Raw genomic sequence first — 19,534 nt, 5'->3', positions numbered from 1 at the left:
CAGTGAAACCAATTTTCTATAAACCTAATCATGAAAATACTGGTTTTACTCTCGTCTGAAAATTGGATTATTCTAATTTTAGACTTAATGCAGTTTAAAATAAATGATTCAATAAAGACAGCCTGTAAATCAGTGGAGTTTGTGGGGTCCTGAGATGTATAACCCTGAAAGTACTTTGTTCTTAAGGGTCAGATTCGCCTGTCCCACATCACCTGCCCGTTCTTTTCTTTAGCACATTTACAAAGACAAAAAATCTCTGCCCCTTAAGGTACCTTTGAAATGTTGGAATATTCTTTGGAAATGATACAAACCTCTTTCCTTAAATAAAAAGTTACAGATGCTGTTACTTTTCTTTCTCTATATTTTCCTTAAGCCACTCTCCTTTTACATTATAGATCTCTTTCCCGTTTAAAGAACCTCACTGATGTATCCTTTGGGGTCTGACCACTGTTTACCTCTCCAGCCTCATCTTTTGCCCCTTACAACTCAAAGTCTTTGCTTCATTTACATAGAAGTTCTTAAAATCCTCAACTAAGATTGGTACCCATTTGTGAAACCCTTTGCTTACCCCATTTCTTAGCATCTTTTGTATTCTTGTGAGGTAGTCTGTGGGATTGTGTCTCCTGTACCGGATCGTAAGCCTTTTTAGGGTGCTGTCTCATAAGAACATATGTATCGCAGAATCCCCAGAACTTGACATAGTTTCCAGCACATATTGTAGTTAAGAAGTTGATTGTAAAAATAATCAGTCTTAGGCCTCATATCTCCTTCAATTTGAGATAATAAGTTGGAGGTGCTTCAGAGCAGGAAGCCAGGATTTGGTCATTATCTTAAAACTTCCTTGCTTGCTCTGGCTGCAGAATTTGGCTTCTAGGTCTTTTGTGGTTCAAATTTCCATTGTGGAGTGCTAGGCATTCTAGCCGTGCTAATTAACTCTTTGGCTCTTTATGTTTTTGTCTTTTTAATGATTTTATTTTTAAATAATCTCTACACCCAATGTGAGGTTCGAATTTACAACCCTGAGATTGAGAGTTGCATGCTCTACTTACCGAGCCAGCCAGGCACCCCTCTCTTTGGCTTTTTGAAACAAAGCAGAACACATACCTACAGTTTCACGTGAGTTAGAGTGTTCTTCAGGACTAACCACAGAATATTTAATTTAAAAAAAATTGAATGAAATTTAATATACAGGCCATTAATTATAACCCCCAAAAATCATGTAGAAGGGTTTATCTCAGATCAGACCAAATGCTCCTTTAACTTGTATGCCTCCTAAGCTGAGAGCCTTGAAAAAAATTCCTGACTTCTGCTTCCCTTGACTATCCTATATTTGGTTGAACTTTTCCTTTTTTATTTTTCTCAGTGTGGTTTTCTAATTTAGGCCTATTTTCCTGAAGTCAAAGCCAGGAAATACAGACATCAGTAAATTTCTCATAATTCTTCCCTGAGAATTAAGGAGAGCAATGCAGATCAGAGACATCTCCTGTCATGTTTGAAAAGCCTACATGTGCTGAGTGACCACTTTTCCACTAAAATCACAAAAGCACCAGGCTAAGCATTGTTTCTAATTCCATTTCTAGTTCCCCAGCACCTAACTCACTGTTTGACACCTAATTTGTTGTTAACAAAAGTAAATTTTTATATCACCCTATCAAGATAATTTCCTCTTGAGTAGACACTAATTAATAAGTACTTGTCAAAATCAGGGTAGCAACCTATCACAAGGTTCTCTAATTAAGAGGTTGGGGAAGATATATAAACACTTCAGTATTACTGAATATAAGTAGATAAGCCAGAAGAATTTAGATCCTGATTAAGTTCAGAACAGAAAAGTAGTGAATGAAGTTTAAATATTCTGAAAGGGATTTTTTTAAGAACTTAAAATTACTTATAGATTTAGGCTATTTTATTTTTGCAGATTTTGGTCCATAGACCTTCCTTTGAGATTCTTGAGAAACTTTACATACTAATCTACATTAAGAATGTGAATAGGGGCACCTGGGTGGCTCAGTTGGCGAAGCGTCCGACTCTTGATTTTGGCTCAAGTCATGATATCAAGCCCCACATCAGGCTCCATGGAGCCTGGTTAGGATTCCAACACCCCCCCTCCCCTGCCCACCAAATCTCTCTGTCTCTCTAAAAAGAAAAAGAATGCAAATATTTTGCTGGTGTCAAAATTGAATGTATGATCAATGAGCAAGAACTGAAAGGTCTCTGTTCTAGGCAGGATCGAGAACTTCTTTTTTTCTAATTCCACACAGACACGTCTTCGGCCTCTGAGGATGAGGGCTCTCTGAGACGCCAAGCTGCGCTCTCTGCTGCCTTGCAACAGAGCTTACAGAATGCTGAGTCCTGGATCAACCGTTCAATTCAGGGATCGTCCACTTCTTCATCCGCATCTTCTACGCTGTCCCATGGAGAGGTCAAAGGAACCAGTGGGTCTCTAGCTGATGTATTTGCCAATACTCGAATAGGTAGGAGCTGGATCTCCCCAAGAAGCTCAAATTATGTTCCATTCCCAGCATCCAGGAAATAGTTTATGATTTGTATTAGGTTTTTCAAAGTGGCCTAAGAATATTAGAAAGAACATAACAATTAATGGGGCAAAGATGGAAACACCAGCAATACATTTGGAATGATAGGTATCATCTGCATTATTGGTGCATAGCATTGCCCACCTGAAGCCATAGCTATTTCCATAAGCAATACTCAAGCTGCAAGATATAACACCAGTCTTAGTGTGAGTTTATCCCTGTTGGAGAATATTCCATATATTAAAAAGTGTTAAAATATGTAACATCTTAGATTTTCCCAGGATTGTTATCTGTGTTTTCTCAAACAAAAACACATAAAACCTGAACAAATTCTGCCCTATGACAATACCAGTGAAGCCCTTTGTCCTTAGCATAAAGACTGGATTTATTGTCCTTGCTGCTGTGTTATTGCTACAACCGGGGTGTGCAGGCTGCGGATGTTGGTACTCTGTGAGCTGCTGCCTGCTGCCAGTGCTCCTGTATGGAGTGTAGCTTTTGCTTGGCTCTGCTTTATGTTTTTGTGTGTGTTTTTAAAAGAGTTTGTGACATCTGCAGGTAAAGATACAACTCAGATCTCCGCTTTTACTAAATTGGTTGGTACATACTGCACTAAGTAATGTATTTGAACATCATGTGTCTGTGGTGTCTTAATTTTCATATCAGTGACCTTTCTCTATTACTTTATATACATATATATCTGTAATCTATTAGTTGATTTCTGAAACGAAAAACCTAGAAAATTTGTAATTCAAGCCTGTAATTAGTCAAGAACATAGCTACCTGAAGAGTATGGTTGCCCACATTGAAAAGCTAAGTACCAACAACTGGTGTCTTGTCTTGCACTCTTGGCTCTGCTCTGTAATTCACTGAACCTCTTAAAGCAGGTACAGATGAACATGCTTACCATCTCTTCTGTTTGGAAGGGCAAGCAACAGAGCCATGGTTGGGCCAGGTTTTATTTCTACATTTGTTTTAAAGAGAGCAATTTCACTTATTAAAAACAAGTACCTAGTACCCAATTGTCCTAGTACCCAATTAACTCTGGATTTTTGTTAACAAGATGATTTCATCTGACTTTATATTTTTTTTCTATTGCTTCTACTAGTCTATGAAAAGTTTTTTCTTCAGGTGCTCACAGAAACCATTTTATCTAACACTATGAGATAGTTGGGTATTTGCTCTAACAGAAGCTATTCGTCTTCCTCATGGAAAAACTTGAAGATACAGATTTAAAAACAAGTAATCTATAAACCCACTTCCCATGGATACACTTTAATGTATATCTTCCTAGACTTTTTTGCATATGAATAGTGTAAGGTTTTTGGTCTTGTTTATACAAAAATGAAATTGTACCAAACATAGTGTTCATAACCTACTTTTTGTAGTAGTATATCACAAACATCTTTTATATCATTAATATAGAATTATACTATTATTTTTATGGTTTCAAAGTATGCCATTATATGGCTGTGCCTTAGTTATTTGGCCATTCCCCTGTTTTGGACATCTAGGTAGTATCCAATTTTTTGCTATTATAGAAACTGCTGGAATGAACATCCTTGAACACACAACTTGGTGCATTTGTCTGATTATTTCCTTAGGATGTATTCCAATAAGTGGAATTGCTGGGTCAAATAAAAGTGCCTGTTTTTTAATGCTTTGTTACCACATTATCCTACAGTAAGGTATACTGTAATATACTTGTGCTAGTATATTTACAACTTTAAAAACTATTGAACTAGTAATAAACTTTTGGGGCTTAGAGGCCTTACTCCCAAATTTATTTTAGGAATTGTTTACATTTTGCTTTTTGCCTTTTTTTATAGTTTTGAGTGGCTTGTTATTCTTGTGAATCATATTTTACTTCCTCTAATTTTCCTTTTCTTCCCCAGATGTTTTGCTAAGTTTTTTTGTAACATATCCCTGTTAAATGGCTCTCCTCCAATTTGTGGCATTCAGTTTCTCAATGTTAAGAATCTCTACATTAAGCAGAGTACAGTAACATTATTTAATCATGCTTCAATCAAGGGAAGAACCTTGTCAAGTAGATCCGAGGTTCTTGGTTATTTTATAAAAATTGGAAGTGGGCTTTATCTGGTTTTCTTCACCTGGAAACTTGAAGGATCTGACCCACTCCCAAAACACTCCTTCCATTTTCAGTGGAAGAAGAAACATGATAGATAAGCCAACATAAACATGAAGAAATGCTCAAGACTAGACTATTAGTAGCATTATGACCATACTCACTTTGTTCTCATTTTGAAGTCACTGGCAAGTTTTGTTTTATTATGATTATTGACATTGGATTGTTACCAGACTTTCTGTGTAGGAAAGAATGTTTTTCAGGAACATTTGCTATATGATTTGCTCTTACTAAGGCTATTCGTGTTTTTTAAAGTAATAATTTTGATATGCCCTCTTGCTCTCTCATTATATCTTACCAGTTGAATTTTATTTCAGAGGTTATTTTATAACAGTTGATGCCGTTTATATAGTTTTTTTCCTTGTTAGGAAACAACAACAAAAATTTAAAGATTCTTATTTTTATTGCTAATGTAATATGATTCTAAATTTTGTTTTCTCCCCTCTTAGAAAATTTCTCTGCTCCCCCCGATGTCACTACAACTACCTCTTCTTCATCATCATCCTCCTCAATGCGCCCAGCAAATATTGATCTGCCCCCCTCGGGGATAGTTAAAGGCATGCACAAAGGATCCAACAGGTCCAGCCTTATGGATACAGCTGATGGTAGGGAGTTCTTTTGGGCAGCTAAATAGAAGATATTTGTTGAACTGGGAAAATTCACATCCTGAATAGCAGCACCTAAGTGGTTAAGCAGTTGCAGAACTCTACCACTGGCCCACTAACACGGTCAGCATGTCCTCTGGAGCACCCTCTTTTCAACAGCCTGATGGCGCTGTTACTTGTTCAGACAGTCTGCATGGTCAAAAGATACTGGAAAAAAAAAAAAAAAAACGAGTATTGGGGGGAAAAGAATGCTATAAGGAAAAAAAGGAGGATTAGATGAAATCTGTAAGCAGGGTATTAATAATAGTACCATATTTGTTTTATGTTTCAATAAAATTTGTCGTGTACATATTTGTACCTATTTGGCCCAGTTGAAATAGGGCAAAAGCCAAACCTCATTAGACATTAAAACTCCTAAGAGAATTGAGAAGCTAAGATAGCCCTAGAATCAATGAGTTTTAACTTACTGTTTTTCCCCTTATAGGTGTTCCAGTCAGTAGCAGAGTATCCACAAAAATCCAGCAGCTTCTAAACACTCTGAAACGACCCAAAAGGCCTCCCTTAAAAGAATTTTTTGTGGATGACTCTGAAGAAATTGTGGAAGGTAGTAGTATTAATACCGAAGACATATTTTCCTTCAACAAACAAATCTTAAGCAATTACTACATGTCAGATACCAAAGGATTTAAGGGTGAACAAGGCAGCATTTTTGTTGAAAGAATTCATAGTTCTCTGCTCTTCTTTCCCTAAGGATCATTTATATTTCAGGTCTCAGGTACAAAATAAAGAGAAAGAGGAGAGAAAGGCAAAGAGATAACTGTGGAAGCATAGAACTATCCTTGGAAAATATGCTGTTAGAAATTAGGAAGTTTCCCAAATACAAAATTTTAAAAATTATTTACATTTTGCAGTATCCTAGAATACAAATGTCAAATTTGATCTAAAAAATTTGCCCAGTCGGAGACATTTGCAGATCTTATTGTCAGAGAGTTCTCACTATTGTATTGGTCCCTCTCCTCCTTCCCACCCTGCCTTAATCCTTTCAAATAACCAGCCCCCCAAAAAAAAGCCCAGTCTTTTTTTGATAGATATAACATAATCCTTTTGTTAAATGAGCCAGTCGGCACATATATCTGCTTTCTACAGGACAGTGTGGAAGATGGTGAAAAGAGTTCAAAGATTTATGAAAATATAGCCACTCCTTCATATGATTTACACATTAGACTGGTACTAAAATATATGTACATGAAAGTATATTTTAGCCAATAAGTATGTATCAATTAATACAGCAGCTGGGAGAAAGAATAGAAATCAGTCCCATCTTTGTGGTTAGGGAAAGCTTTGTAGAGGAAGTGGTGGTAGTGGTTTATTTATTTAATAATTTAACAAATATTTATGGATGAAATCATGTGATGTTTGGAATTTAATAGGAAGAATTGGGAGTTGAATGAGTAGAAGTATAGATGAAATGAAGGTGGCCATTTGGTGATTATTGAAGCTGGGTGACGAACAGATCTACCCAACAAAGGGTTTTGTCAAAAGAACTGAGCCTTGGTAGCTTTGTAGTTCATTTTAACCTCCTTAGACTAATACAGGAGGCTTTGATCACCTTGGGCATGTTAATGGAACTAGGCACATTAATAGACTAGATCTGGTCTCAGCCCACTTCATACAGCCAGAAGCAACAAGCAGTCTGATATAGGAGGTTAAAATGACTTTATGTTTCTTTAGGAGTCACTAAATTCACTCAACTATGGACATCTTTCTCCATATACTGATATTCAAGACGTTCATATCAGTACTGGCCTCTGCAGTATTTCCCGCACTGTGTATTTACCAGGCAAATGAAGGTCCAGGTTCAATAGGAATCATACTTGAACAATTTTCATTGGCAGAAGAGCACTAACAGCTTTCTACCAATTTTAAATAGGTGACAGTTGCTTTTTAAAATAATGATTATCTTTGGAAAAGAAAAATATCCACATGTCTTTGGAAGCCTTCAAGTGAGTTTCCCCCGGCGTCTGCATTGAGGCCCAGTGGATGGCAAAAACGTACACACTTTTTTGACCAGAAGACTATGCCTACCATCTATACGGTCTGTCCATAAAAACGAAACTATTTAAGAACACCACCCTGCCTTTTTAAAAATTAATATGGTGGTTTAGAGTCTGGGAATATTCAAAGCAGAAGGGCAACTGAAACGTTAATTTACCTAGGACAGTGAATTGGGAAGTGAAGCTATTTCATTAGTTTTATGTTTTAGTAGGGAGAAGAATCAAAACATTTTAAGTAAATTTCCCAAATCTGTCATGAGGTTGAGCTATAAAATAAAATTTTTATTTCCTATTTCACTTGCCCATCTAATACTTGCTGCTGACTGTATTTCTTTTCCTTTCTATGCCTCTGTCTCATCTCCCACTCACCTGGCTAATTCCTACCCTTCCTTCAAGACTAAGTTCACAGCATGGATTCCGTCCTCTAAGTTGGGTGATGTGGACTCTTCTGCCCTCCCTGTAATGTGTCTGTCATGCACTGCTCACATTTCTCTACTTAGCTCTGTGTATGTATGTGTGTCCCCCTTGCATTCCAGATACCTCGTGAGGGCCCAAACTCTGTGCTCCTTGCACCTAGCACCTTAGAGAAACAATAAGTGTTTGTTCAACATTTATGTACAGCGTTTATTTCCTCAGTATTTATCACATCCTATGCATATCACTGGCACTCAGTAAATAACTTGATTTTGCTCCATGTGTACATTATCTTTCCTGCTATGAAAATAGAATTTTTTTGCCTTTTATTATTTGAATAATATTTGTTCACTGTAGAAAAATTAAGAGGACTTTTGTTTTATTCATATGAAAAAATATGAAATACTATTCACCTCCAGTGGAAGTGGAATGACCATGTTAATAATCTAGCACTTTCATTCCCCCAAACTCAGTTCAATTTAATTAACATCGTTTGAGCTACCATTATGTATTAGGAACTGTAGGCAATAAGAGGACAAAGAACCATGCCTTCTTTCAAGAAACTGTCAGCCTTAGGGGGAGAAAAGCTTACACAGTAAAAGAAGCCCTTGAGGATCCTCAGTGCTTTAATGAGGGTAGACAACCACATAGTGGGGGAGCACTAAGGAAGAAATGACTGCGGACAGCTTCCAGGAGTGTGCTGTTTGAGCTGCATCCTGACAAGGATGAGTACAGGTATACCAGAAGCAAAGGGATTGGCCAGATGAGATGTGTACAGAGGTATGGAGACGTAGAACACTGTCATCTGGGCTCATTCTCTGTTTGAGTTTATTAATGACCCTGTGATTGCTCCTTGGCCTTTTGGCTAAGACCAAGTGTAATAATGATCCTGTGGTAGAAGTATTACTACCCCCATTTTACAGATGAGGAAAAACGAGGCTCAAGTAACTCAAGTTGCCTAAGGTCACACTGGTAAAACATAAATGTAAATTTGAGCTTTCTGACTCATGTTTCATGCTTTTTCAAATATAACCCAGGGAAGTGGAACCTGGCTCTCTAACATCAGACACAAACCATAAGGATTTAAAAACAAGTTGCATAAAATTATAAAATTACTAAAAAGAAATGTATGCTCTGTGCTTTTCTGTATGTTCACTGGTTTGCTTTGTTAGAGTCAGGATTTGTTACATAAAATATATTAAATATGGTTTCACAATTATGTGGGAAGATAACTTCAGGCCCAGTTTGTGGATTATCATAATTTCTAGCAATGTCATTTCTTTTCTCAGAGAATAAAACCAAATAAAGTTGAAGAGAAAAGGGAATTATATTTGATATTAGGGACCTAAATTGTGTTAGTTTCTATCTGTATGTATTTCAGATAATATTTTTATAACTCATGGGGGTTTTTTTGGTACAGTACCTCAGCCAGACCCCAACCAGCCCAAGCCTGAGGGACGGCAGATGACCCCTGTGAAGGGGGAACCATTAGGAGTCATCTGTAACTGGCCTCCTGCTCTTGAGTCGGCCCTGCAGCGCTGGGGCACCACTCAAGCAAAATGCCCCTGTCTGACTGCACTGGATGTGACTGGAAAACCAGTTTATACTCTCACATATGGTAAGTTTGCAAGATTCCCAGCTCCTTCCTTTTCTCCTAATAGTTCTTCAGATTACCGTTGGTAGTGTTTTGATCTTGATATTTAGCTATTGCTGTCATTGTGTTTCAACAGATCTTTTAAATTATTTTAATAGGAACCTAAGTTCTAAGTGGAGCTCTTGCCAAATATTTTCATATGCTAAATGCTATTTGCAAAGCAGCTAATATTTGAAAGAGCAGAAGGAAGAAAGAGGCTTTGTAGATACACTAATGATTTAATATTAGAAGGGATTTAGAGAAGACATTTGGGCAGGATATATTTAAAAAAAAAAAATCCAAAAGTTTTATCTAAAAAGTTGAAACTGATTACTTTTTAGATCTTTGACATTTCATTCTACCTTTTGCTAGAATGGGCACAAAATTCTGTAATGAACAAAGAATTGGTACTTTTCTGTTTAGTGTTTGCACCCCAGCTGAAGTTTGATTTTCCTTTTTAAGTAACTTTTAAAGTAACTTATTTTCCTTTTAAAAAATTCCTTTAAGATAACTTTTTTCAATCTTTTAAAAGATTTTATTTATTTATTTGTGAGAGAATGCACATGTGCACACTGGAATGGGGGTGCGAGTGGCCAGAAAGGGCAGAGGAATAGGGAGAGGAATAGACTTTCCCCTGAGCAGAGAGTCCGACACAGAGCTCGATCTCAGGACCCTGGGATCATGACCTGAGCTGAAGGCAGATGCTTAACTGCTTGAGCCACACAGACACCCATATTTTTCAATTTTTAACAAGAATAGATTCAACCTGGGCAGTGAGATTTTGTACTAGTTTATTCAAACACATTCTTTTTTGCCTTCAGAAGTGAAGCACATTGTCTGTAATCTAGATATAGAATAATTTTAGGAAAAAAATAGTTTTTATTTAAAGAACCAGACAGATTGATGTGAGTTTAAAACCCTAGCTGCCCCTCTCAATGAGTTAGATGTAAAACTACATATCTATTCAAAATGACATGATTTCTTTTTCACTTCCTACATAATCTAAGATAAGAATTTGTAAGGGTGTTTGGAGGGAGGGAGAAGAGAGAGGGAAAGAATATGCCTTTTTCCCCCAAAAAAAGTGGTTTTTAGCATTCATTTCAGAAGCTATATATTAATTTCAGCCATGTAACCCGTAAAGCAGTTAGCTGACCAAATCTTTACATACTTATTTAACATCTATGAGTATATCCACATGTTTCACCTAATTCCCATTTTGTCTGTTTTTACTGAAATACAGTGGCATGTGCTTAATCATTTGAGTCATACTTTTGCTTTGCAGTTAACCTCAAGTATCTAATACCAAATATGTAAGTGGTTCTTCAGAAGAAGCTTAGAACAGAAGTAGTCTTCTGATTTTCAGCCCTGGTATAAAAATTGTTGCCTTCCCTTTAAATGTTCTTGGTTCATGTTAAATCATTTCTAAAGATATTCAGACCACTTCACAAAAGAATTTGAAATATTATCTAAACCAAAATGAGCATCTGGTGATATTTTCCTTTTGTTTGGAAACAGGACTGGCTTTTGTAAACTCAAGTGAATATAAAGCATTTTCTGTGTGTTGGGGGTGATGGTTGTCTAATGAGTCATTTGGAAGTGGCCACTGTCTTATTAAATGTAATGAACTGAGTGCACCCTTGTTGAGGTAGGCCTGTGTTTTTCTATATGATTCTTTTCTTTTTCCAGGAAAGTTGTGGAGCAGAAGTTTAAAGTTGGCCTACACACTGCTTAATAAACTGGGGACCAAAAATGAACCTGTATTAAAACCTGGAGACAGGGTAATTGGTTTTTTGGTTTTAGGGAGGTGATGTTTTATTGTTTTCTTTTTTTTTTTTTATTGTTTTCTAATATGCACATTCTGAATTTTTAATACACAGCAGCACAATTTATGTAACTCTTATTCTTTGCAAATGGTTCGGTTCCAACCCAAGTTAGCTCAATGCCAGGTGGTAATTCTTGTATTCATAGATAGAAGGAAATTCACACGTCCCTTTCTGTAACTGCTATTCAGTAAACTCTCATGCTAATACAAAGAAAGAGGAACCTAACTCCTTCTGGAAGTAAATATTTCAATAATCAGACAACAAAAAGAGCAATAAAGTTTACTCTGATTTTTCCCTTTACAAATTGCCCCATAAGATTTTTAAAAACATTTTCTGTGGCTTTATGTAGAGAGAGAGGGAGACCTATGTTCCAAGAAGAAATTAAATGGCATCATTTAATTTCTTCTTTAATCAAAGATGACATTAGACAATTTTTTTAACTTTTTGAAGATTTTTTCCTATCAATGACTTTTTAATATTGATGACTTCTTACCTTCAAACATTACTTTTAATTTGGCATTTGTGGAATGAAACACCAAGTATTCAACAGACTTCTTTTTAGTAGGCTCATGACATAGCACCTCCTGAACTAGCCTTTTACAAATACCTTTGCATTGTGGAAAAAGGCATCTAAAAGGTGGCTTCTACTTAGAACTGTGACACATGAGGATTTCCCAGTCCTCACTGAACCTGTGTCTTCCTAGCATTATGGACACCTGTGTGCAGGAAGGAAATGGGTTGTTTTAAATGTTTTGTGGAATTAGTATTTTTTAGAACTCTAGGAGGGATTAGCAATTTCAAAATTAAACTTATCTTGGGAGTGAGTTAAGGGAATTGAAAGTAAAAGGGGAAACAAGAGTATAGTGGCATAATTAAGTTTCACATGTTAATCTGTGAACATCTGAGCCAGGTAACAAGCTCCACGATGATCATAACTTCAGTGGTTTTGCATTCCTTCAGTAAATTAGGAAGAGTTAGTTATCCCTGTGATACTTTATAGGTGAGATCACAGTTTTGAACATAGTTCACGGGTTTCACTGTTTATCTTTTGTAGATAAATTAACTTTTTGGGATCCCTGGGTGGCGCAGCGGTTTGGCGCCTGCCTTTGGCCCAGGGCACGATCCTGGAGACCCGGGATCGAATCCCACGTTGGGCTCCCAGTGCATGGAGCCTGCTTCTCCCTCTGCCTATGTCTCTGCCTCTCTCTCTCTCTCTCTCTGTATGACTATCATAAATAAATTTAAAAAATTAAAAAAAAAATTAACTTTTTAACCATAATGGCTTGTGGCAGTATTACTTACATCCGTTTACCAATGCCTTCATACTAGAGTACTTGCATTGTTGGTTAAGTAAGGATTAATGCAATGAACTCATTAAAAAATAAGAAACCTTGAATTGCCCCAACAGTGGCAATTGAGTCAGTCAAATCCTGTGAGTTCTCTGAGTTTTAAGGCTTATTCTTGAGTACACTGGCCTATCTAGAGAGAATCATTACATTTATTTTATTGCTTTAGTCCTGCACTAAGTTGCCTTCGGTTTCACAAGTAATTAACTTACTAAAGGTGAGTTGTTAACTGCTCAATCACCAATAGAATTCAGTCAAAATTTTTTCTTATGATGATGATGAATTGCATGATAGTTTCCAAAACATGTCTAGTACAATCATGGGAGTGATAGAAATCTTTTTAGATTTGTGCATCTTTCTCCATAACTTAATTTTCTTTAGGTATTAAATAGTTTTATTGTGTTTGTGTACATGTCATATATGTTTATCTTAGAAAATGGCACTGAAAGTATTAGTCTGTTTTTATTCCTGTTACTGAATGTAATTATTCATTTTAGGTAGCCCTGGTTTACCCCAACAATGATCCAGTCATGTTTATGGTGGCTTTTTACGGATGTCTCCTGGCAGAAGTGATTCCAGTGCCTATAGAGGTACCTCTTACCAGAAAGGTAACATTGCTAAATTTGAGAGGAATGTAGCCTGACGTGACACGTTGGACATCGGGTTCTTAGATCAGTTGACTCCATCATGACATTAGAAACAGCCTAGCCATTTTCTTAAGTACTCTGCTTCACTTTCTAAAAACATGAGAGTTGTAGACAAATAACATTTATTATTACTATGTTTCATGAAAAAACTATTTTTTCAACAAAGTTAGAATTTTTATAGTATAAAATTTAAAAGTTGTGTGGGCATACCTTACTTTTCAACAATTACCATTTATAAAGAGGAGCCTTATTCCTTCCTTGAGACTATAGATAATCCACATTTACAATAAGTGAGACCTTTTTGTAAAGGGATTCCTTGAATTTTATCATACAACCTAGCATTTCTCTTAAGTTGAAGGCTGATACAGTGATGGGCTATCACTGCTCTGAGGAATAAGATTTACTTTAATGACACATGAGCCTGTGCAGCATATGTAGCACATTTTTAGGTTTAACCAAATGATTTCTCCATGAGCTGCTTGACCCTAATTTTTCTCATACAGTTCATTATTCAGAGATCATGATAAAGACAAATATGGTAGAGATTGTGGATTTACAAGAAAACAGTTATTCTCTGAAAGAAATAAAAAAACAAATTACTAACATCCCTGAAATTCAGATTGATGGGATATAGCATCTTTAGATTAGTCAGGAAATCATAGGGTTAGTCTTAAATTATTAAGTTGGCTGTTTGGTTTCATAATGATACCTTTAAAGTGATGTTTTAGTGGAAATACTTTATATCTTTTGTTGTTTTCTCTGTGTTGTCATAAGGCTTAAATGTTACCTCCTTTAAAATAGAATAATGAACATATGGATTTGGGTAGAACCATTCATTCACTTTCATTATAAATTTGGACACTTGGTGTCCATTGGCATGATTTTATTCTGACTTGGATTGCTTTGCTTTTGAATTTGGAGATGTAGCTAGGTTAAGACCGCTTAACCATGTTCACATCCCATCTATTTCACTGGCCTGAAATTAGTTTAAAAGAGGAACATTGCTGACTTTTGAATGAAATGGTCCCATTGGTTGGTAGAATTCATCACTAGTAATGTCAGATTAATAAAATATTTGATTTGTACTCAGGAAGTCATTGTATTGTAGAAATTATTTGGAAGAACATATTGTCATTGGATTTTGACAATTGCCAGGTGTCAGTGGGGTTCCATGAATGTTATCACACAAGTGCCAGAGCATTGCTGAGTGTTAGGTTTGGGGCATGGGTGTGCTCACGTTCACTCCCCTCCTGTGCTCATTATCTTCTCTCCACAGGATGCTGGAGGGCAGCAGATTGGCTTCTTGCTAGGAAGCTGTGGTATTGCCTTAGCTCTTACCAGTGAAGTTTGTCTAAAGGGGCTGCCAAAAACTCAGAATGGAGAAATTGTACAGTTTAAGGGTTAGTAATATTTATACTTGAATTATCAGTTAAAAGTTAAAGCTTAGTACTCTAATTCGTGTTTTAATTTAATATAGCTAAGTACTTAACATATATTTTCTTATTAGGTTTCACATTTTTATGAAGTAGGTACTGTTACTATCCCCATTTTACAGGTGAGGGAACTGAGACACAGGTTAAGTAACTTGCCCAAAGTCAAAGCTTAATAAATGGCAGAGCAGTGATTTGAACCCAAATCTGATTCCACAGCCCACACCCTTAACTTTTATGCTGATGATTGTAAAAAGCTACCACTCTCTTCACTAAAACTAAATGCTACACGTAGAGACAGAGGCCAGACTACTAACCTCAGTGGACTTCCACTGCCAAATGGACCTCCCAATTGTTGAGGTAATGTCGAGGCCTGGCATTAGCATGTGGAATGATTGTACTTTTGAAAGAAAGTATAATTAATTGGTGATTTATCACTAAAAACTAATAAAAAATCTAGTATTTTACTGATTTAAAAATGACCTTAATTTGGTCTCTTGATATTTAAAAAAACCAATTCAACGTGAACTCCTTCCCTTATGGCGTAGGCAATTCAGTTTTTATTTTGCGTTTGATTTAGGTTGGCCTCGGCTCAAATGGGTTGTAACAGATTCCAAGTACCTTTCAAAGCCACCTAAAGACTGGCAGCCCCACATCTCACCTGCTGGTACAGAACCAGCATACATTGAGGTAAGTCCTGAGACTAGAACATACATTCTGGCTTCCCATGGCTTCAGTTGCTATCTTATGAAATTTAAAACTAAGCTTTTGCAGTTTTAATGTAGAAAAGCCTCCTGGTTTGTTAGAGTTCCATCTTTTGGCTTAGTAAAATGCTTGACCTCTCTTCTAATTGTTTTTAACATAAATACACATTCAAGAGAGAGCCAGAAAATAAATTGACCCTGTCATGTAAGAAAGTTATACAAGACCTAGAAATGAAGTGTTTAAGAAATGGTATACTGACAGAGATACTCCTCTGCTGTGTTGGGGGCGGCAGAGGAGTGGGAAGCAAAGAATGGAGAAACAAGGTAAGGATATAGTGGTGCTTGAAAAGAACAGAGTTAACAGATGAAAGATAAAGAGCATAGAGGAAAAAAATGGCTAGAGGGTTTGGTGTTGAAGGTCAGTGTAGGACCTTGAGGAATCCATGACATTCAGTTTGAGGGATTAAGCCCTCCTGCGTAGCGGGCACCAGGCTGAGAGCTGTTTCAAATGCATTATTTCAGTGGGTCCCCACAAGTACCACCTGCGAGGTTGGTTGGGGCTGTTTTGTTGTTGTTGTTTTAAGATATTATTTATTTATTCATCAGAGACACAGAGAGAGGCAGAGACACAGGCAGAGGGAGAAGCAGGCACCTCTCGGGGAGCCTGTTGTGGGACTTGATCCCAGGACTCTGGGATCATGACCTGAGCCAAAGGCAGATGCTCAACCACTGAGCCACCCAGGTGCCCCTGGAGCTGTTATTAAACCTGCCTTAGAGGTGAGGAGACTAAGACTTAGATGAACTCAGGTAACCAACCCAAGGCCACATGACTTAAAAATGACAGAGCTGGGTCTTACACTCCCATCTGTCTCACTCTAAAAGCTGTGCCCTTCCTGACTCTGCATCCTACGTGAGACATTTACTAACCCTAACCCTAAATGCAGACTGTTTGCCAAATGAATGATAAATCAATAAATTGAAAAAGAAAAGTTTGAGGGGAAAAAAATCCACCCAGCCCTGAGCCCTGCAGTGATAACTAGCTAGAAGAGGGAAGAGAGTGGGCAGTAGCTTTGAGAGGTGACATGTTCATGTTGGATGCGAGGAGGGTTGCTTTGAAAGATGGAAGAGAGGGGATCCCTGGGTGGCTCAGCAGTTGGGCCTCTGCCTTTGGCTCTGGGCGTGATCCCGGAGTCCTGGGATCGAGTCCCACGTGGGACTCCCTGCATGGAGCCTGCTTCTCCCTCTGCCTGTGTCTCTGCCTCTCTCTGTGTCTCTCATGAATAAATAAATAAAATTAAAAAAAAAACAATCAAAAGTTGTTGTCATGGTAAAAGCAGCTTGGATAGAATATTGAGGTAAAAAAAAAGTGAGAGTTGATTGATTTGTAGGAATGAATAGGCCATTTCTGGTCTCCCGCTCCCAACATGGGAGCCTCTCACATACAGGAACTACATCTTACCACCTTTACCTCTGCAGGGCCCTGCTTGCTGTGTGTCTGATATGATGCTTCTATTCATGACGTTCCAGGCACTTGTTTGTTTAGCTTCCGTAGCAGCCACTTTACACTGATGACTAATTAAACTTTTAAGAATTTTTCACACATACTTTAATCAAGCTTTGTCATTCCTCAATGCTATCTTTGCGTGATTAGAGTTTGGGGCCCCATACATAGCCTCAGATATTCGTATGAAACATATTAAATTCAGCCCATTATCATGGCTTATCTGGATTTGATTTTTGAATTCTAGTTTGTCATTTGAAATAATCCATTTTATTGTGTTTTCTTATGCTATTGTTTTTTGTATTTTTTTCCTAGTATAAAACAAGCAAAGAAGGCAGTGTGATGGGAGTTACAGTGTCCCGCCTTGCAATGTTGTCTCACTGCCAAGCTCTGTCCCAGGCCTGCAATTATTCTGAAGGTCAGACTTTATCCCGTGACTGCCCTCATTGTGAGTCTCAGATATATGTGACCGTGAGCAGAGTGCTCAACGATTGGATTCCAGTTAATGACCAAATTCAGAGTGAAATGCTCTAAGACACATTCTTGGCTTGCTTTTGCTTTCTTCTTTTTCACAAAAATGCTGTAATTTAAAGGAACTAAAAATCTGGGCAAACCAAATATGTAAAGCATGATTTCTAGAGTGCAGAAATAGAAAACAAATTAAAACCATGTGTTTATTAGGTGCAGAATGTTATATATCTCCATCTTCCTATGTATATAGAACTGACACCAGCTGTATGTTTGGAGTTAGAGTCAAAGAAATCCAGCTACCAAAAAACACAAATTAAAACAAAAAATATATTCTGTATTGTTAAACTTTAGATATGTTGATATAGTGTAATGACTGTTTGCTTTAGATTACAATACTAAATTTTTTATTTTCCTTTCATAAAATGAAACAAGTTAATATATGTTCATTAAAGAGCAGTATTCTTGTCTGGTAAAATGTTTATATATAATGGAAGCAATCAAAATGCCAGAAAATAGGGATTGATTGAATTATAATGTGCTCAAGTAGTGGGTTTTACCCTGAGACAATAAGACTCCTGTTCTTGAATATTAACCATATAGGGAAATTGTTACAATATATCTTTAAGTGGAAACAAATGAGATACAGAGCAGTGTGCCAGTTTTATTATGGTAGATATCTATATGCCATTTTTGTTATGGTTGGCATCCATCTAGATGTAAGTATGCTTATGTGTGTGTAGATGTAATATATAGATATATAGATACATACATACACACCAAGTTTTTAATTTTCTCTAGGAAGTATAATTTTTTACATGTGTTTGTGAAACTTGCAAAGTTTCTAAAATAATCATGTGTTCCTTATATAATTAGGAAAAAAATATTATCTCTTGGGAGGCAGTCCCTATATCATCAGGAATTTCAGACTCATTAACACTTCTGTGACCTTATTCCTCTGATTAATCCCCTAGCCAGGTTGAGGGGACCCTCAAGTAATCAAAAGATGACTGATGATTTCTTCAAAAGTATCAAATCCGTTGTTTAATAGAGACAAGTGAGACAGTTTTGCTGCTTAATACTAAAGCTGATTTCCTTTTGTTTTTTTAACCTTAGGGGAGACAGTAGTAAATGTTTTAGACTTTAAGAAGGATGCCGGGCTGTGGCATGGCATGTTTGCGGTAAGCTCCTCAGAATTATGGCCTTTGGTGTAAATTGTGCTGCTCATCCACGTCAGTACACATGCTGTGTAACCAGAGCATCTCCCAGTGTGTGTTTGAAATTTAAGCCCCGGAAAGATCAATAATACTATCCAAAAGAATTTTGTAATACAAATGGCAATCTTTTTTTAAGGAGAATGGAATTCAGTTTTTTCTTTTTCAGTGTGTGGTTGGGCATACCCTTCACATAACAGTTTGTGGGAGAACTTAGGATCAAAATTTTTTAGAACATCTGCTATGATGGCTCAAAGCCATCATAGTACCACTTTTCTATAAATGACTATCTATTTATTTATGATTAACAAAAGTATGTTTGAGATTTGCCTCAAAAGATTACAAGAAAGAAAGAAAGAAAGGATTACATAAATGTATTTAGAATTTGGCAACTGTGCTTAACGACATCTAACCTTTCCATTGGGCAAAATGCATTGAATGACTCCATGCGATGATTAAAGAATAGAGTAATAAGGTAGATGGGGCTACTTCCATAATAGAACAGGTAACGTGCTGTGGGAGTTAGGGAAAAGTGAGTTCCTCCCATCTCTGGCATCACGCCATTTTTACAGAAGAGTGACAGTTGAGTTGGACTTTGAGAAATAGGTGATTTTTTTTAGCCATATAGAGATACTTTGGACATTTAAGCGGGAAAAGCTACCATATATAGCAGACTGAGAGATAAAGGATCTGAGAGTTGCAAAGGACCTTTGAAAGAACATCTCGTCTACCCTCCCTGCACGTTGTAGGAATCCGAGAAAGAGTAGAAAAGGAAGCCTAAGGGAAGGGGAAGAGGATCCCTTTTCACCCAGGACACCTCAGAGTAGTAAGAGCCTATTCCTTGAGTGCATACTTCCTAGCTGATTTTTGAAGCCTTTCTCATTTTGTTTTTTTAAATCAGAAGTTAAAATACCGTTTCGAAGCGTTAGAGGGAATTTTCTCTTTATGATACAAAGAGCAATATGGTGACGTGTATAAGGAATTAGTATTAACACCATTTTGTCCTTAAAATCCAAAA

General features: G+C 36.9%; 1 protein-coding gene across 6 annotated transcripts in view; it reads left to right on the top strand.

Annotated features, from left to right (window-relative positions):
- The window catches only part of DIP2B (disco interacting protein 2 homolog B), a 220,652-nt gene that overhangs the window by 151,419 nt on the left and 49,699 nt on the right, over positions 1-19,534 (top strand). For 2 of the 6 annotated variants that reach the window (XM_072797923.1, XM_072797920.1), the window contains exons 5-14: positions 2,262-2,474; positions 5,127-5,282; positions 5,767-5,886; positions 9,171-9,368; positions 11,070-11,161; positions 13,050-13,160; positions 14,476-14,599; positions 15,210-15,319; positions 17,150-17,252; positions 18,419-18,483. In XM_072797923.1, coding sequence (XP_072654024.1) covers positions 2,262-2,474; positions 5,127-5,282; positions 5,767-5,886; positions 9,171-9,368; positions 11,070-11,161; positions 13,050-13,160; positions 14,476-14,599; positions 15,210-15,319; positions 17,150-17,252; positions 18,419-18,483 — 1,292 coding nt within the window. Of the gene's footprint in view, positions 1-2,261; positions 2,475-5,126; positions 5,283-5,766; positions 5,890-9,170; positions 9,369-11,069; positions 11,162-13,049; positions 13,161-14,475; positions 14,600-15,209; positions 15,320-17,149; positions 17,253-18,418; positions 18,484-19,534 lie in introns of all 6 variants that reach the window. The other 4 variants (XM_072797922.1, XM_072797919.1, XM_072797921.1 and 1 more) reach the window with 3 other exon arrangements.

Source organism: Canis lupus, chromosome 25, assembly GCF_048164855.1.
Source record: "Canis lupus baileyi chromosome 25, mCanLup2.hap1, whole genome shotgun sequence".
NCBI lineage: Eukaryota > Metazoa > Chordata > Mammalia > Carnivora > Canidae > Canis > Canis lupus.
This window is presented reverse-complemented; position numbering and strand designations above follow the sequence as displayed.